The 19,540-nt window shown below is 44.0% G+C and overlaps 2 protein-coding genes across 12 annotated transcripts in view; one reads left to right on the top strand and one right to left on the bottom strand.

The window, feature by feature from the left end:
- KIF4A (kinesin family member 4A) overlaps positions 1 to 19,540 on the top strand; it is a 133,752-nt gene that overhangs the window by 73,847 nt on the left and 40,365 nt on the right. Inside the window, exons 1-6 of one of the 11 annotated variants that reach the window (XM_087891668.1) lie at positions 13,458 to 13,720; positions 14,814 to 14,885; positions 16,091 to 16,291; positions 17,385 to 17,524; positions 18,012 to 18,126; positions 18,784 to 18,974. In XM_087891668.1, coding sequence (XP_087747794.1) covers positions 17,402 to 17,524; positions 18,012 to 18,126; positions 18,784 to 18,974 — 429 coding nt within the window. In that variant the 5' untranslated portion in view covers positions 13,458 to 13,720; positions 14,814 to 14,885; positions 16,091 to 16,291; positions 17,385 to 17,401. Of the gene's footprint in view, positions 1 to 13,139; positions 13,721 to 14,813; positions 14,886 to 16,090; positions 16,292 to 17,384; positions 17,525 to 18,011; positions 18,127 to 18,783; positions 18,975 to 19,540 lie in introns of those variants that run through there. The other 10 variants (XM_087891676.1, XM_034406577.3, XM_087891669.1 and 7 more) reach the window with 10 other exon arrangements.
- PDZD11 (PDZ domain containing 11) lies at positions 3,220 to 13,398 on the bottom strand. The gene is made up of 7 exons (XM_034406583.3): positions 12,553 to 13,398; positions 10,273 to 10,411; positions 9,958 to 10,041; positions 8,928 to 8,984; positions 7,356 to 7,454; positions 5,676 to 5,736; positions 3,220 to 4,252 (listed from the first exon to the last, which is right to left on the bottom strand). Exons 2-7 carry the CDS (start codon positions 10,369 to 10,371, stop codon positions 4,218 to 4,220), a joined length of 435 nt encoding a protein of 144 aa, XP_034262474.1. The 5' UTR covers positions 10,372 to 10,411; positions 12,553 to 13,398; the 3' UTR covers positions 3,220 to 4,217.

Genomic DNA, 19,540 nt, shown 5'->3' with positions numbered 1-19,540 from the left:
CCATATTGTTTACGCATACGTGATCATTCCATTATTCAATTTCTCCCCTCTGATTATTGCTTTTATCTCATTATATTAAAATGTGTATATTAATAGTCCCTGCTCTCTTATTTCTATCTCAATTCTAATTTTAATCATTTATTTATGTATTTATTTATTTATTTATTTATTTATTTATTTATTTATTTATTTATTATTTATTTATTTATCGGACTTATATGCCGCCCTATCGTATCACCATTATACAGTATTTTAAACAAGACATTTCCTTTTTACCCCTCATCTCTTATCCAAATTAATGCTTCCTTGTTCGCTTTCATTTTAATAAAACAAAAACAATAATCGTATTTATTTATTGGTTCAATTTATATGCCGCCCTTCTCCGGATAGTAATCATATTCATTACATTCATCAAGCTAATATAGTTCTGATGGTAATTCACATATTTATGTTAAATTTTACTTTTCCATTATTTAATGATTCGATGGTGATACATTTGTTAAGTGAGTTCGCCTCCGTTTTACAACTTTTCTTGCCACAGTCGTTATTAAAATTTTAGTTTGAATAGTCAAATTTTTGTGTCGTCATATTCCTCCTTTAACCATCATTTTCTTGCTACATTTCTTTCTTGCTTTTACATTTTAATTTAATTGATTACATCTTTTCCAAATTTCTTGCATTTATATTAATTTTTATGTATGTATGTCTCATCTCTATCCATTGATAGAATTGCCCCCTTATCCCGTAATACTCCGATTCTTCCTTTCCTTTGATTGCCAATGTTAATCTATTCGTTTCTGCACGTTCCAATATTTTCTTAATTACCTCTCCCTCTAGAGGGATTTTTTTTTCCTGCTTTCCAAGCACCCACAACTTCTGGTGGCAAGCAGTTCCACCGGTTAATTATCCTCAGTGTTAGGAAGTTTCTCCTTAATTCCAGGTTGCTTCTCTCCTTGATTAGTTTCCAATCTGTTGTTTCTTGTCCCGCTCTCCGGTGCTTTGGAGAGTAGCTTGATTCCCTCTTCTTTGCGGCCTTGCAACTCGCTAATGTTTCAAAACCAGAATGGCCCCTTGGCAGTGGCGCGGGCAACCATTTGATTTTCTTCCCGCTGTGCACCATGGAACGCCTCGGAAGCATTAAACATCCCCAGGAAAAGTTTTAATCTGGGTTTTTTTCCCCCTTTAGTCTATTTTCATTCTGAAACATTGAAAAAAATGTCTGTTTTTAAAGGAGGCCATCCCTACTTAGCATTGCGGGGTCCTTGGTGGTCTCCGAGCTGCGTGGTTTTCTTGCCGACATCTCATTACCCAACTAGCTAACATCATCAGGGCACTGAGCGGGCACTGATGTTACCTAGTTTGGTTTTTCTTGCAGCCGTTTCAACACCAATCTCAAGAGAGCACCGGGGGCCCTGCAGTTCCACCCCAAGTTTACAAATATTCTATTATCTAGAGTTATTCCTCGACTTATTTAGTGACCAGAGTTACAAAGCTTATTTAGTGACCAGAGTTACAAAGGCACAGAAAAAAATGACACGATCATTTTTCAAACGACCGTTCCAGGGTCCACAGTGTGACTTGATCAAAAGTTGGATGTTTGGCAACGGAATCGTATTTATGACGGTTGCAGTGTCCCGGGCGTCGTTGGGGGGGGGTTCCCCTTTTGCGACCTTCTGACAAAGCAAAATCAACGGGGGAAGGAAGATTGACTTAACCACCATGTTACTAACTGCAGTGCTTCACTTAACGACTGCGTCAAAAGAGGTCACAAAGTGTGCGGGGGGGATTCACTTGTCTTGCTTAGCAACGGAAATTTGAAGCTCCACTGTGGCCGTGAAGTCGAGGGCTAGCCGTACTTAGCAATGGCCAATGCAGCCATTAGAATAACATATTGCAACGTTGAACAATTAAATAATGAGTTTATAATTTAATACAAATAGGTGTATTAACACTAGAACTACAGAAACCTGAGGAATGTAATGAATATAATATCGCTATTTTTATTAGTATTAAAATTTATATGTAGATAGGGATAAAGGTTCAAGAGAGGAATATGGGAGGCAAGTTTTTTTAAAAAACCGAATTAAAGCTTTAAAGTGGGCAAGAGACGACGGATAGAAAGGATTTGTTCTTAAATATAATGGTGGCATCATTAAAAGTTAGAATAGGGATAGAAATAAGATGGGGAATATCAGTAGACACATTTCTATACAATAAGACAAAATAATAAAAGAGAAGATTAGAAATTGAATGATGGTATTATGTATGTTTAAACGATATTGTGATTGGCATTGGAATAACGTATTGAAACATTGAATAATTAAATAATGAAAGTTTATAATTTAATACAGATAGGTGTATTAACACTAGAACTACAGGAGCCTGAGGAATGTAACAAATATGATTAATATCATTTTTATTTGTACTAAAATTTATATGTAGATAGGGATAAAGATTCAAGAGAGGAATATGGGAGGCAAGTTTTTTAAAAAAACCGAATTAAAGCTTTAAAGCGGGCAAGAGGTGACGGATAGAAAGGATTTGTTCTTAAATATAATGGTGGCATCATTAAAAGTTAGAATAGGGATGGAAATGAGAGAGGGAATATCAGTATACACATTTTTATACAATAAGACAAAATAATAAAAGGGAAGATTAGAAATTGAATGATGGTATTATGTATGGCATTGGAATAACCTATTGAATAATTAGATGAAAGTCTATAATTTAATACAAAAATGTGTATTAATACTAGAACTACAGAAGCTTGAGGAATAGAACAAATATGATTAATAGCACTGTTTTTATTTGTACTAAAATGTACGGTACCCAGATGCCACCCTGTTCACGCATTGATATGGAGATATTGTAAAATAAAATAAAAAACTTGGGAGAAAAAAAACAAGAGATGTAGAAAAGGGGTGTGAGGTTATTTGGGAGGCACTGCTTCTCAGTGGAATAATATATTCATCAATCACAGTCATCATCATCATCTTCTTTTAACAACCCCGTAATCCCTTGCGGAGTGGAGTCTGGGCAACTGAATGGAGCTGAGTGCTTACTGGCCGGATGCCTTTCCTGTTTCCAATGCGGAGTTATATTCGGTAGATAAATTCTCATCTTGTGAGAAAGAGAGAGAGAGAGAGAGGGAGCCTCCTGACAGCGAGGCGAGAACTCCACCTCTAGGCCACCGCACCACTCATAACATCAGTCACAGTGTGATAGGAATATTTTTTATTAAAGATGGAAACTTATCCAAACCAGGGTCCCCCCGATTACAAAACCCAAACCCAAGGAAGAGAAGGCAATCTGGTAACGCAGCTTTGAAGCAGTGGGAAGCTTAGAGGAGGATTTTTTTAAAAAAAAAGATCTGTTCCTTCTAAGGCTGAATTGCAAGTTTCCAAGTCCAGAAAAATCAGTGATTATTTACTCGGTGGATTTGCAAGGAGCTTTTCTGGCTGTGGATGGATCAAAGTTCAAACTCAAGAAGGGAAACAAAGCTGTTCTCCAGGTAAATCCTCTGTGGAGGTAAGGATCTACACACCGCCCTCCCATTAACGCCTTCATGGAAAAAGGACAGAACCACCGTGTAATTATCTTCTCTTAAAAACAAACTACCAACTCTTCAGAGTTGGAAGAGCGAGTAGAACGGGGCGACGAAGGAGGATTCTTGCTTTGAAGGGAAAAAAAACCAGAATCGCCCTTTTCAAAGCAACAGATGTTCATGGCAGGCTGTGAGCCCGGAGCCTGCCTCATGGGCCTCCACCATCCAAAAAGAATTTTGGAAACCAAACAGGTGATCTGCACACCTCTGGAGGCAGGTAGTTGGCTCCTCTTCCAATTATGGAGGAGAAAGAAAGAAAGAAAGAAAAAAAAATGCAGTTCCACAGGGAGACGCAGCATCCTTGGATATCCATCTTTCCTTCTGGATCAGGGATGAGTTGAAATCGGGCGGAGAGACCCGAATCTTTTGGTCCGCAAGGATGAAGCAAAAGGAAAAATGGAGCACTTTCGGTCTTGGTAGAACTTCCACAACGCATCCGATCAAAAAGGAATTTTGTTTTTTTGGGTCCCTGCCCTACCAAAAAAAAAATCTATTTGGGGCCTTTAAAAATATATATAGAATAAAAGAGTGTGCTTCGCACGGAATTCCAAAAAGAAATTGAAAATTGGAATCGGCTGGATGTCGGCGAGGAGATCGTCGGGGAAGGGACGTTCTAGTGAACCGTTCTCTCCTTCTGCCGGTGGTAATCTGGAAAGGGAAGAGGCAGAAATGAAAGGCAGGATCTCAAGGGTCAGAATGAAAAACCCAACTTCTGACGGACGTACGTCAGTGCGGACTCCACAAGATGTGGATGATGACAAAAATAACTCCTATTTTGGTTATTGCTACCAGCAACCGGCATTCCGCAGAGGTTCTGTTCCCCGCATCCCAGCCTGGCACAGAATCTGACAATTTTCCTAAAACAATCCTCAAAGATGCTAGTCCCATAAACTTTCTCAGAGATATGAATATCTGATAAGATTCCTGTTTTCCGCACGGAGCCTCGGTTTCCCTTCTCGTCAAAGAGAGAACATTCCCAATTAGAAATAGCAATAGCCCTTAGATTTATATTCCGAAGTTATATATACTTCACAGTGCTTTTACAGCCCTCTCGAAGTGGTTTACAGAGTCAACCTCTTGCCCCCAACAATCTGGGTCCTCATTTTACCCACCATGGAAGGATGGAAGGCTGAGTCAACCTTGAGCCTGGTGGGATTCGAACTGCCAAATTGCAGGCAGCCGGCAGGCCGCAGAATTAGCCTGCAGTACTGCACTCTAACCACTATGCCACCGCGGCACATCTCAAATGATGTCAGTTTGTGAATCTCACAGGACATTTTATGTATGTGATTTCTAAAGCTGCCTGTTGTGGCTCCATTACCTGAGCCTGTGTCATCGGCAGGAGAGGACTCCGAGAGTGAAGGAGAGGAGTTGGCAAGGCCTCCCTCTCCAGGACCCTCCTCTCTGGCAATGCCTTCGGTGTCCGCCGAAGGGCAAGAGATAGGGCCGGGGCCAAGCACGTCCACGCAGCCACAGGTGGACAGTGATGAGGGTAATGAGTCTTGGCTGGATCCACGCCACCGTCGCAGAGATAAGCGCGCGCAACAGAAGAAAAGGTGTGCCCGAGATTAGGCTGAGTCACTGGACCACACCCCACAGGGTATAAAAGGGAGCGTGGTGGCCAGTCAAACCTTGTGACGAACAAAGCTGAAAGCTTCCATGCCATTCTGCATTGCCGGACTTTTGGCTATAGACTTTGCTGGATTATCTCTGGACTTGATTGACTCCGTAATTATTGAGCTGTTTCTTTTGATGTACCAGGAATGGGGAGAACTTATCTCTCCTCTTCGTAAATAATAAACTCTTGGCAGGCAGCCACTAGGTTGTTGCCAAGTTCCGTTATCATAAGGAAAAGGATTTTGCCGGCTGGTTTGGTCTTTAACTCTTGAACGTCTGTTAGTGTGTGTGCGTGTGGTTGGGGACAGAACACTGCCTTATCTATGGGCGGCTCACGGTTCGAAAAGATATATTGCAGTTAAAATCTGAATTTAAAAACAATAAAAACAGTGAAACCCATTGAAACAAATCGTTTAAAAAGGTTTCCCCATAGAAAAGTACTAACAATACTTACTGTAAGGAAAGAAACGGACTCTCATAATGATTTCCCGAGCAGTTTTCAAGATCTCTACAGCCTGGGAGAGAGAGAGAAATGTTGACTCTTTAACAGCAACAAATATATTGGCCTAATGGTTGAGGCACCAGGCTAGGAATTGGGAGACTGTAAGTTCAAGTCCGGCCTTAAGCCGGCTGGGTGACCATGGGCTGGTCCCTCACTCTCAGCCCAAATCGCTTCACAGGGTTGTTGTTGAGGAAAATAGGAGGAAGGAATCTTAAGATTAGTCGCCTCGAGTCGTTTATAAAAATAAGAAACGCAGGACCTAAAATAAATAAATAAATAAATAAATAAATAAATAAATAAATAAATAAATAAATAAATAAATAAATAAAGCCGTTGTATTGTATATGTTCTGCTTTCTTGATGGATCTCAGTGGCCCTTAAAAGGGTGCAAAACAATCTCGCACCCAGCCATTGAGTGACTTGTGTTATGGCCTGTTGGCCGCGGGCCGAATCAGAGGAGGAGGTGTGGGAGCCAGGGTCAGCATCAAGGCAACCTGAGAGCTCCAAGGGGGAAGAGGGAATGGAGCTGGCAGAGAATGAGAGAGAGACAGAGGTGAAGCCTGGGCCGTCCGTCAGCCCTCAGATGGAAGGTCAATAGCCCCCAGGTCTGGAGGTGGCTGATGAGGAAGAGGAGGAAAATCTGGGTCCAGTGCCTGATGCACGGATGCACAGAAGGCAGAGGAGAGGAGAGCAGTGGAAATCTATGGGCTGGTCCTCGGGATGGAAAAGCCACCTCTGCTAGTGAAGCCCGACTCTAGCTCTGGGGATAAAAGGCAGGGGGCGGAGATGAATAGATGTGGCAGACAACTTGTTAGCCTGCGGTGAGAGTGAGATAGACTTTTTGCCGGGGCTGCTGGCACTCCTAATAAAGGAATTGTGGATTGATTATAGAGGGTTTGTTGTGTTTGGGGAGCTGGGTCAGCAAGGAACATGCAATTCGGCATTTCAGCAAGATCAGACTTCCCTATCACCAAGAGCCTTGGTGGTGCAGTGGACTAAACTACTGTTAAAGTAGTACTTAGCTGCCAGCTGCCTGCAATTACTGCGAGTTCAATTCTCACCAGGCTCAAGGTTGACTCAGCCTTCCATCCTTCCGAGGTAGGTAAAATGAGGACCCGGTTTGTGGGGGCAATAAGCTGACTTTGTATAAAATAGAACACCGCTCGGGGGGGGGGGGGGAGCGAAAAAGCCCTACTAAGCAGGCATATACAAAAAGTATGAAGGCTATTGCTTAAAACCATTGTAAGCTGCCCTGAGTCTCCAGAGAAGGGCGGCATATAAAACAAACAAACAAACAAACAAACAAATAAATCTGTTAAATAGGTGGGTGGGTGGATGGATGGATGAATAGATATAGATAGAAGATAGATGATAAATATAGATGATAGATAGATAGATAGATAGATAGATAGATAGATAGATAGATAGATAGATAGATAGATGAGATAAGATACATAAGATACATAAAAAAGACAAAATAAATAAGATAGATATTCGGCCTTTATTCTTTATATAAATAATGCAATGCAATTAACCCCCTAATCTCTAATGTTTGGGAACTCTTTGGGTTGAAGGCCCATCTCCTCATTCGAACAGCCAAGCTCCTCCCGCCAAGGTGAAGGCACCTCTCACCTTGCTGTGCTCAATATCTTGGAAGTCCACATCGTTCACTGCCAGGACCTGATCGCCCTCCTGCAACCCGGCTCGATGAGCGTCAGAATCCGGGATCACCTAACATAGGAGAAATGAGAGGTCACCATAACGTAGAGCATTGTCAAAAGGCCTTTTCCCCAATTTGGGACAATCCAAATGGATAATAGATTTTATAGTTCAGAATCTGGGGGGAGGAGGGGGGTGCACAAGGCCAGAGAAGGGGTTGGCCAGCGTATTGTATTTTTCCCTTTGCCCAGGAATGTCTCTCGATATATGTTTGTAATATTTTAGGATTTTACATTTCATATTTCGTTATTTTTAATCTCTGGGGGTTTTATCCAAATTTGATGTGAATATGACATATGATACAATAATGCCCAGGAAGACGGAATAATAGGGAAAAAAATTATCTGGATTAAGGCAAAATAATGGAAAGGGGGATTGAAAAGGTCAAAATGACATCCTGCCTCTCATTTTAAAACCTAAAACACGTGGGAATCAGCTAAACAAGTTACATGCAATTTAAAGAAGCTGTATGGTTATAGTTGAAAGTGATACTAATTGGAAAATATACCACATTCTATATGAAAAGAGAGAGGGAAATGGAGTGGAGTGGAAGGGAGTGGGAGAGGAAAGGAGAAAGAATAAGGGTAGAGAGGGAAAAGGAGAGAGGGGAGGGGAGGGGAGGAGAAGAGAAAGAGAAAAAGATAGAAGTGGAAAAGAAGAGGGGGAAATAGAGGGGGGACAGGAGGAGAAGGAGAAAGGGAAGGAGAGGAGAAGGAAGGAGGGAAGTAGAGAGAAGGAGAGGGGAGTAGAGAAGAGAGGGAGGAGAAAGAAGAGGAAAGGAGAGGGATGTTGTAAAAATGGGTGAAATATGGTGTACAGGAGAAAACAGACAGACAATTTCGTATTTTTTTTTTCTTGAGGGTTATACTATTGAAACTATAACGGAAGATAATACGGATGCTAAAGCACATCGGTTTAGATGTTATTGCCTACTAGCTAATACTTATATGAAAATTAAAATTTTATATGAAAATTAAAAGGTAGGAGTAAATACGAAATAAGGAAAATGGAATGTAATGATTAGGAATATGTTTATATGTATTGAAATGTATGATACTCAAACATCGCACCATTCACACAAGGATATGTATAAATTTTTAAAAAAATAATAATAAAAACTTGATTTAAAAAAGTTACATACAATCCCATATATTTTATTTCGGCTTCAGTTTCTGATGAATTAGTCTGCGGTCCAACTTAAATTTTTGTTTCAAAGGAAGCCGGCACAAAACTAAGTGGCCATTTTATTTACAGGGGGGGAAAAAAACCCAAAAAAACCCTTGACAGCACCTATCCTAGAAGAATGGATCTCCTCAGTCGAATTGCAGTTTCTTTTTTCAAACAGAATTGGGATTATGACCAGGTAGGCCCTTGGTGGCTGGCTAGAGAAGACAAAGGAGGAAGGCCGCAAATTCTGCAACCAAAAATCCCAATTCATGTGCTTTTTTGGCCAGGAGCCCAGAGTGAGACGAAAGAAAAATCTACCTTTGAGATGAAAATACCCAACTGGGAAGCTTTTCCTCCTCGGATGTTAAAGCCCAGCTAGGAAGGAAAAAAGAATGGAGAGAGTTGACATAAAATGGAATCGCTTCTTTCGAGTTCTGTGAATTGGCTGCTCAACACGGATCTCCGAGGCCACATTTTGAGCCTGAAATAGTATAAGTTCTGCTTGAGCAGGGAGCTGGACTAGAAGACCTCCGAGGTCCCTTCCAGCTAATTCTATTCTAACCCATCTCTTAAGCAAGGGAGGGTCAACAACCAGCAGCTTTTGCAGTCAGGGGGAAGGATGACAAATCTCAGGGGGTATTTTTCAGAAGTAACCCCACTTTATCAAGCTTGTGTCTGTTATAATCAATTCTGCCCTCCTCAGAGATACGACACTATTTAACTTACGACCAGTCTCACGGTCATATGTCCACTTTCTTTTGCTGGAAACCAGGGTTATTTTTTTCTGGTTCCCAGCATCGTGGACAATGGGTTCACTTCACGACTGGCATTCGCTTTACGGCTGTCTTTTTCGCTTAAGAACTGCCACCAAAAAAGTTCATAAAATCAGTTAATGACCAGCACGACTTAGGACTTTAATTCTGGGCTCAATTATGGTCATAAGTTGAGGACGACCTGCAGCAGAAAGAGTACAGTGGTTTTAAGCCTGTCCTGGCCTGATTCACGCAGCCAAATCCATTTGCTGCCTCTTTCTCACTAACTTCTCTCTAGGAAGGAGCATCTGCTTCCAGATTCCAAATCCAGCAAAATCGAAAGCTTTTTAAGGCTGACTGACCAACTTATCCAGTAGCTGTGCAGAAGGAATTCCATCCCTCCCCTGAGGAAAACCAATATTTTTGTAGAGGAATTGAGCTAATGAAAAGCCAAGGGGCTATTGCCCCCACTGTGGTACAATTATCATCGCTTATGGCTGGGGATGATGGGAGTAGTTGGAGAATGCCAGCTTGGGAAGGCCGTCACAGAAGTCCTCTCTTTGCCCCACCCTCTCTGAGAAGGAGTCAAGTCTCACCTGAGCCCCCGAAGGCTTTTTCAGGACGATGGTACGCGGCAGGAACTGGGTTAACTCGTTGTTGTAATCCGAATGGTAAATCCTCTAGGGAAAAATCAAAGGATACACCTAGAAAGAGCACCGGGGGTTTCATTCTGGGAAATATAAAATCTTTCTGGCAGGTACCCCCTTCCTGGTTCTACCAGGAGAAAAGCATCAGAATTATTGGGGTTGCTGCAAAAAATGTCCTTTTTTTTTTTTTTACGTCAAATCCAAGCAAGGCAGAAGATTGCTCAAAGGCTACCAAAAACCAGAAGGGGATCTACAGCGACCCACCTCATGAGGGGGGATCCAGGTCGGAGGATTCTCATACGGAGGGAGGAAGACCACTGGGTAATCATCGTATGGGATCCGGCTACTGCCTCCCATATCCATGTTGGCTCAGTCCAGAAACAGGAAAGCTCACCAACGGTTCCTAGCACGAGAGATCGGAGAGATTTCCACCCACAAGTTCCCCCATAATGAATTAATGCTTTTCACCACGCCCCGCCCCCAAACTGAGATATACAGCAACAGCTCTATTTACACAAGAGAACAAAATGCATCTTATCCACTTCTGCTTCTGCTTCAAAACCACTTCTGGACCTTTTTGTGCTCAAGAAAAAAACACCACCTGAAACTCTGCTTTTGGGATTTACCAATTAGATAGGTTTGTTGTTACTGAAATGGTTACTACGTACTACCGGTATGCATGTAAAAGTAAATAATTGAGGCTGGATATTATTATTTTTATTGTAGCAGGCTGAAAAAAGTTGGAAGATTTCCCCCCCCCCCTTTTTTCTGTTACCCCACACCTCTTTCCCCTTTTTTTCCTTTACCTAGTTCCCTATTATCTGTTTTCATTTCTATTCTATTCTATATTATTTTTATATTTATATATATGTATATAATAATAATTTTATTGTCATTGTACATATATACACAGTATACAACGAAATTCACTTAACATCCAAAGACCAGGTCCAACGCACATAACAATCCCCAAACACAAATTCCCCGCCCCTAAACTACCCAAACATCCACACAACAGACCAAGTAATGCTGTCCAACAGCTCACTGATGGGGGCCCTTTAGTTCATTATTGAGTGCAATTATAGCTCTGGGATAAAAACTATTCAGAAAACCTATATGTATATATATATATGTATATTTCAATAAAAATTATTGAACTTTGTTATACACTATGTGTGTATGTACCGTGTTTTCCCGAAAATAAGACCCTGTCTTATATTTTTTTGAACCCTGAAATAAGCGCTTGGCCTTATTGCCATGCGCTCAAAAGCCCGATTGGGCTTATTATCAGGGGATGTCTTATTTTGGGGGAAACAGGGTAGAAGATAGATAGATAAGATAGATAGATAGATAGATAGACAGACAGACAGACAGATGATAGGTAGATAGATGATAGGTAGATAGATAGATAGGTAGATAGATGATAGGTTGATAGATGATAGGTAGATAGATTTATTTATTTATTTATTAGTTCGATTTATATGCCGCCCTTCTACGGAGACTCAGGGCAGCTTACAATGCATTAAGCAATAGCCTTCATACTTTTGTATATACCTGCTTAGTAGGGCTTTCGCCCCCCCCTAAGCGGTGTCCTTTTTTATACAAAGTCAGCTTATTGCCCCCACAATCCGGATCCTCATTTTACCTACCTCAAAAGGATGGAAGGCTGAGTCAACCTTGAGCCTGGTGAGATTTGAACTTGCAATAATTGCAGGCAGCTGGCAACTAAGTGCTACTTTAACAGCACTTAGTCCACTGCGCCACCAGGATCTGATAGGATCTATCATCAGATATATGATAGGTAGATAGATAGATAGATAGATAGGTAGGTAGATAGGTAGATGATAGGTAGATAGGTAGGTAGGTGGATGATTGGTAGATAGGTAGATAGATAGGTAGATAGATAGGTAGGTAGGTAGGTAGGTAGATGATAGGTAGATAGGTGATAGGTAGATCAGATGTATGTATATAGATATACATACATCTGTATATCTACATATACAAAGTTCAATACTTGAACTAATATTGAAATGTACATACAGATAAATATATACACAGACACGTACATATATATACATACATAATTTATATATACATACATACATTCACATACATATATATAAACACACACATATACATGTATATATACCAATTTGGTTGTATACATGTACAATGACAATAGACTATTATATACACACACACACATATATTAACAGACACACACACCTATATGTATTATATGTGTGTGTGTATTATATTGTATACTATAAACATATGAATCAATTTCTTTATACACAGTAAATACACACATAGCCGTTTTCATTGACAGACCCATATTTGTACCCTTCACACATAAGAGAATGTAACCCACCCCGTCCCAAGGCCTTGCGGTCGTAAAACGAGGACCTGGAGGGAACCAAAGAAAAGGACGAGCTCCAAAGGCCCGGCTGCCCCCTCCCTCCCTCCCTCCCTCCCTCCCTCCCCTCAGCTTCCCTCCGCATAAAGGAAGCTCTCCTGCAGCCCCGGACTCTTCCCAGGACCGACCTGGCTCAGCCTCAAGTCTCCGGGAGTTCCGCAGGCCACCCCCGTCGCTCTCCTTCCGCGGCTCCAAATTTTAGGCCTGCCTTCTATCTAGGGAGGGGACCGCCGCCAACAGGCCTCGCCCTCCTGCGGCCTCCCCTCAGCCTCAGCGCCCGGGAATCAACCGCCTTTTCCCCGCCGGCCTCAGCGGCTGGTCTGAGGGGAATCCGGGAGAGGGCCCGCCTCCCTTTTTTCCCCCCTCCCCTTCCTCCAATCCAAGCAGGCTCTTCCTCACCCGCAGAGCCAATCGGAAGGAGGGAAAGCCAATCCCCCTCCTGCTATTGGGTCTCCCGTTCTTGCCCTGGCGGTAGAGACGGCGCTCGGATTGGCTGGAAGCGCGAGGGCGGGAAAGGTCTCCGCCGCGGAGGGGAATTGCCATGGCAACGCCGCCCGGCGGCGGGTGACGTCAAAACGGGCGCCGCTGACAAATCGCCTTTTTAATACTATTAAAAATGAAAAAAAAGGACCGGCTTCATCCAGCCCACGTGACATATGGGCGGGGCTAAAAGGGGCGACTTCCTACGCCATAGAGTACTGAGGGATAGAGTAACGCCGCTACAAAGGTCAGGAAAATGGCGGCCGCCTTTTATTTACCTCAGGGAGCCGAAAAAAGCCGCCGCAGCCTGTGCGCCGCCTATCCCCACCCAGAAACCGTCCGAAAGGCCGCTTCCAGCCCCAACCGCCACAATTAAATAAAATAAATTAAAAATTTTAAAAAAAAATTAAAATTTTACACTCCCCGTCTCCGTACCCTAAGGAAACCACCCGGCCTTACGCGCATGCGCCGCGGGGGGGCGGCGACGTCCTGACGTCACGGCCAACGTACCCCGCCCCCCCAAGGCTTGGCGCCACGTTTAAACGTCGAGGCCGGACGCGAAGGAGGACCGCCGCTAACGGTCGGCCGCTGAGGCGAGAGGGGCTGCCGGCCGGGAGGTTTCTTTTTCCCCTCCCCCCCCCCGCCGGAGCCGCGTCTGGAAGCCTTCGGGAAACCCCGCCGGAGGGAAGAAGAGTCGCTTTCTCCCCCTGAGGGGAAAAAGTTTCCCGCCTTTTTTTTTTTTTAATTTGCGTCTGTGTCGCTTCGGTGAGGGGTTTTTTTTTCTCCCTCCGTCTCCCAAAACAACAACCCTGCGAGGTAGGCCTGAGCTGCCATTCCGGGGGTCTCTTCCTGACAAGCGGGGGCTTTTTGAGGGTCCCGCAGTTGCGGCCCTTCAGAGCAAGGAACCGCCCGGGAGGAAGGAAAGAAAGAAGGCAGCCCGTGGCCGAAGCGGAGATCCTCGTCTGGCTTCTCTCTTCCAAGGGATCCCTGGATATTCGATCCCCCCTGGTGGCTTCAGAGGGGCTATTTCCACTTTTTTTTCCCCCTCGACTTTTAAATGTTAGGGGAATGATGTTAGGAAGCGATGCTCCTTTGGGGAAGAGGTCAGCCCTTCCTTTCTCCCCACCCCCCCTGCAAACTTGAAAGGCTCGGGTCAGCTCCCTAAGGTGGCTCAGTGGCTAAGACGCTGAGCTTGTCGATCAGAAAGGTCGGCGGGTTCGAATCCCTAGTATAGATCTCCTATGTGAGCAAGGAGGGGTTGGACTAGATAATCTCCAAGGTCCCTTCCAACTCTTGCGGTTAAAATGCCTGATTTAAGGTGGCTCAGTGGCTGAGCTTGTCGATCAGAAAGGTCAGTGGGTTCGAATCCCTAGTATAAGGTCTCCTGCCTGAGCAGAGCGGGGTTGGACTAGATGACCTCCAAAGGTCCCTTCCAACTTTGTTGCGGTTAAAATGCCTGATTTAAGGTGGCTCAGTGGCTGAGCTTGTCGATCAGAAAGGTCAGTGGGTTCGAATCCCTAGTATAAGGTCTCCTGCCTGAGCGGGGTGGGGGTGGGGTTGGACTAGATGACCTCCAAGACGTCCCTTCCAACTCTGTTACGGTTAAAGTGCCTAACTTGAGGTGGCTCAGCGGCTAAGACGCTGAGCTTGTCGATCAGAAAGGTCGGCGGGTTCGAATCCCCTAGTATAGGGTCTCCTGTCTGAGATGGAGGGGTCGGACTAGATGACCTCCAAGGTCCCTTCCAACTCTGTTATGGTTAAAGCAGGGGTGAAATGCTCCCGGATCGCCCGAGCCGGTAGCACTCCCCCCCCCCCCCCGTTCAGCGATCCAGGAAGTAATGATCCAGGTGTCATTACTTCCTGGTTTTAACCAGGAAGTCATGTTTTTTAACTTTCTGCGCATATGCAGGTTTTGCACAGGTGGTGCACGTGACGCGAGCGAAGCACGCGTGGCACGTTCACTTCCGAACCGGTAAGGAAGGTAAGTAGATTTCACCCCTGGGTTAAAGTGCCTGACTTAAGGTGGCTCAGCGGCTAAGACGCTGAGCTTGTCGATCAGAACGGTCGGCGGGTTCGAATCCCTAGTATAGGGTCTCCTGTGTGAGCAGGGGGTCGGACTAGATGACCTCCAAGGTCCCTTCCAACTCTGTTACTGTTACTTGTGCGGTGGAGAGGGTGTGAGTGGATCTTCCCCACTCACGGCTGGGAATCTCAAGTCTTAGAGAAGTTTAGCTTTTTTTAAAAAAAAAATTGATTTATATGCCGCCCTTCCGGAGACTCAGGGCGGCTTACAATGCGTTAAGCAATAGCCTTCATACTTTTGTATATTTATACAAAGTCAGCTTATTGCCCCCACAAACTGGGTCCTCAATTTACCTACCTTAGAAAGGATGGAAGGCTTCTTGGAGGAGTAACAGTAACAGAGTTGGAAGGGACCTTGGAGGTCATCTAGTCGCAACCCCCTGCTCACGCAGGAGACCTGTATTAGGGATTCAAACCGAGAAGAAGAGGACGAGGTTAGGAGGGAGGGAGGCGTGTCAGCCGTCTCCGAGGATTTGAAGAGAGACAGAACTGCTTGGAGCTCTTCCAGAAATCTGGAAACTTCTTAGTTGAAATGACAAGAAAGCATATTTTGGTTGGAGAACAGTTTTTTAAAAAGAATTCCTAAGAAGTTTTGGAAGGGCCTGGACTTTTCTTCATGGGAAGTCTTTAAGCAAATGATAGAATAGGGGTCTAACATCTGTAGAGGCTGCGGCCCACTACCGGGCCATAAGGTGTTCAGAACCAAGCCGCCTGAAGCTTTTTTGGGAACTCATGCGAAACCTTCCCTTTTCCCCCTCCCATCCACAAAGCTGGAAAGTTTGAGGAACTCTTTTTTCGGGGGAGGGGGAGGGGAGAAATAAAAGCGATGTTCCTTTGGGGAAAAGGTCACCCCCAGTTTTTCTCCCACAATTGAAAGGCTTGGGAGATTTGGGTTGGGCTGAATGGTCCTGCTTTTGACAGCCAAAGAGATTCGTGGTTGATGAGAAATTACAGGGGAAAATAGAATTGGTGACTTTTCTTTAACAGCAGAAAACTTGAAGCTGCCGCAACTTAAATTAATTTTACTTCTTGCCAACAAGGGTCAATCTTGAGTTTTCACTTCTGTCGTTTTCATCTGAGGCTTAATACTGATTTGATTTACAGGGGAGTTTTCCAGTAAACTTGTGGACTTTATGTCTGCAATCTGCAGGCAGTTTTAGCCTTGTAGTTGGTGGAGCTTGGTTGATTTCAAGGATCTACGGTAAATGGGATCGCATTTGATTAGCATTTGGATGGGACCCCATGAAGAAACCCAAAAGGAGTTAGGATAAACCAAGAAGTTTTCCAACATCCTAGAAGGCAAAAGTAAGCAATCTCTGTACTTTTGCCAAAAAGTCCATATGACTGAGTCTGTTGAATCACAAGGAGTTGAGCTCCGCTCAAAGGTTCCTTTTTTAGATTAATAAATTCCTAGCATTAGCAGTATGTTAAGGAAAATTCTCAGTCCTCCAGGCAGAGTCGTCTGGAGGTTGAATCATGGCAACTGGACTTCTTTCTTGTTTTGTACAGCTCAGACTGAGGAAGCAAAATGTTTCGAATCCAATTCCAGTCCAGTTTCCCTGACTTAACCTCTATGTAGTGTTAGCGATATTCATATGAGGAATTCAGTTATCAGCCTGCCAACAGATGAGTCAATGTAGGTTGTTGGTTTTGATGGGAGTCTCAGCTGAGGGATGTCTGTCTGTCTGGTGTCTGATCCAAATCTTACCTGGAGTGTGGAAATCCATCACCATGATCCTTGGTGAAGGACATGGCCCTTAATTTTTTTATTTTTTTTATTTTAATTTGATTTATATGCCGCCCTTCTCCGGAGACTCAGGGCGGCTTACAATGCGTTAAGCAATAGCCTTCATACTTTTTGTATATTTATACAAAGTCATCTTATTGCCCCCACAATCCGGGTCCTCATTTTACCTACCTTTGAAAGTATGGAAGGCTGAGTCAACCTTGAGCCTTGGAGAGATTCGAACCAGCAGTAAATTGCAGGCAGCTATGTTAATAACAGGGTGTGTAGACCACTGTACTATCAAGGCTCTTTTGCAGAAATAGCTGATTTATTCACTTAAAAGTCCCATAAAATTCAATGACAATATTGGGTTGTAGTCTCGGGAGTTTTAAACTTTCTGTTGTGCTTTCCAAATATTGACCGGAGCACCTTAATGAAATGCTCAGAAAAGATTTTTAACTATATTGCTTTTGTGTACTACATCTAGAATTTACTTTTAAAAAGAATAAGTCCTCATACCGAAAAAAAAGACATTTTTGCACAGAGTTTCTCCTTACTACACATTTGATCGTCCCCAGCCAATACCTCGATGCCAATGTTTGCAAATTGCTGCTTGCGGGGAAAAAAAGCTACACTTGTTTTTTTTTTTATAACATTTGTGATTTCTTTCAGGAAGGTACGAATATAAAATGCCTAAAGAGGAAGATCGTGTAATCCCGGTGAAGGTAGCATTGAGATGCCGCCCGCTCGTCCCCAAAGAAATTGCGGAGGGTTGTCAGATGTGTTTGTCTTTTGTCCCTGGAGAGCCACAGGTGAGGGAAAATTTGCAGCTGGGAGGTGCTCTGAACAGTGACTTCCAAAATTTTGTAGCTCTTCCTCTTGCTATAGGAAGTCCTAGACTTCCAAGCATTTATTTACTGACCCTTCAATGTTTACAATGGCGGCGAAGAAAATTGCTTGTGACCATTTTTCACACTTCCAAAGGTGGCAGCATCTCCGTCGTCATGTGAACAAAATTCAGACACTTGGCGACTGACCTGTATTTATGACGGTCGCAGGGTCCCAAGGTCATTTAGCAGCCTACTGACAAGCAAAGTCAGTGGGGGAAAGCTGGATTCACTTAGCAACCGTGGCCAGAAAGCTCGCAAAATGAGATAAAGCTCACCGACCACCTGTCTTGCAGAGCAACAGAAATTTTGGGCTCTGTTGTGGCCGTAGGACGAGGACTAGTGGGTAAGGTGAGATGACAGGAATGGTACGGTTACCACCTGTTCTTCTCTTTCTGCTCCTTTTCTGCAGGTGATTCTAGGCAAGGACAAACCCTTTACATACGACTATGTCTTTGATCCATCAACCGAGCAGGAGGAAGTTTTCAACACCTCCATTGCCCCTCTTATAAGGGGGATTTTCTCCGGTAAGAGTCTTATAAAGGCTGGGCATTCAGTTGACATTTCAGCGAAAGGAAATCCTGGAGACACACTTCATCTTTTAGGTTCCCAAAAAACACATACAGATAATCCTTGACATACAACCGTTCCGTTTTAGAGACTGTTCAAAAATGGTGCGGTGGCCTAGAGGTGGAGCTCTCACCTCACAATCGGGAGGCTGTGAGTTTGATCCTAGGTAGAGGCAGCTATTTCTCTCTCTCGGCACACTGAGAATATATCTGCTGAACAAAACTCCGCATTGGCGACAGGAAGGGCATCCGGGCCAGTAACCACTCAGCTCCATTCAGTTGCCCAGACTCCTCCACCCCGCAAGGGATGATGGGATCGTTTAAAAGAAGATGATGCGAGACCGTTCAAAGTTTCAAAGGCCCCCGAAAAGTGACTTTTCAACCGACACTCACACTTAACAACCGTCGTAGCATTCCCAGAGCCACCTGATCGAAATTTAAGCCCTTGACAACTGCCGTGTACTTAACCACGGTTGCAGTGTTCCAGGGTGACACGGTTGTCATTCCAGCAAAGTTAATAGGGAAGCCAGATTTGCTTAACAACCATGCCATTAGCAACTGCAAACGATTGGCTTAACGTCATCTTTGATTCTACGCTTGTCTCCCTACCCCCAGGCTACAACGCCACGGTTTTAGCTTACGGGCAGACGGGCTCCGGGAAGACCTATTCCATGGGCGGGGCTTATACCGCCGACCAAGAGAACGACCCTTCGGTCGGAGCCATTCCGCGGGTCATCATGCTGCTTTTCCGAGAGCTGAAGGAGAAAGCGGAGTGGCACTTCGCCTTGAAAGTCTCTTACTTGGAGGTAAGTTTTCTATTCGAAGCCAAAAGGATGCCAGCTCTGTGCCACAGATCTGCTTATTCGGGGGTTTTAGGTTTTTTGGGGGAATTCAAAAAATAGCAGCCCAACGGTCTTTGAATGGGTTGGGCATTGGAACGGTCAAAAAGAGTCATGTTGATTGGCTATCTGAGTGGGGCCCTGAACAACGAATCGGTTTCCGGACAGGAGAGAATATCCGTAGCTCAGGGTCGAACGGTGCGATCCTCGGTGCTTCCTGAGCTTGGCTTTTTTCTTTGCAGACGTTTCATGACCCAGCTAGGTAACCTCATCAGGGCTAGAAGGAAGGGGGTTTGGTAAGAGATGAGAAAGAGGGAGGACTGATGGGGGTCCTTGATCTCTCTGAGCTAGGTTGTTTTCTTGAAGACGTTTCATGACCCAGCTAGTTAACATCATCAGTGCTAGAAGGGAGTGGGGTTGGCAGAGATGAGGACGACTGAGGAGTCCTTGGTCTCTCTCTGACCTTGGCTATTTTCTTGCAGACATTTTATGACCCAGCTAGGTAACTAATAATAATAATAATAATAATAATA

This window comes from Pantherophis guttatus, chromosome 4, assembly GCF_059756535.1.
Source record: "Pantherophis guttatus breed Tessera chromosome 4, ASM5975653v1, whole genome shotgun sequence".
NCBI classification, from domain to species: Eukaryota; Metazoa; Chordata; class Lepidosauria; order Squamata; family Colubridae; genus Pantherophis; species Pantherophis guttatus.
This window is presented reverse-complemented; position numbering and strand designations above follow the sequence as displayed.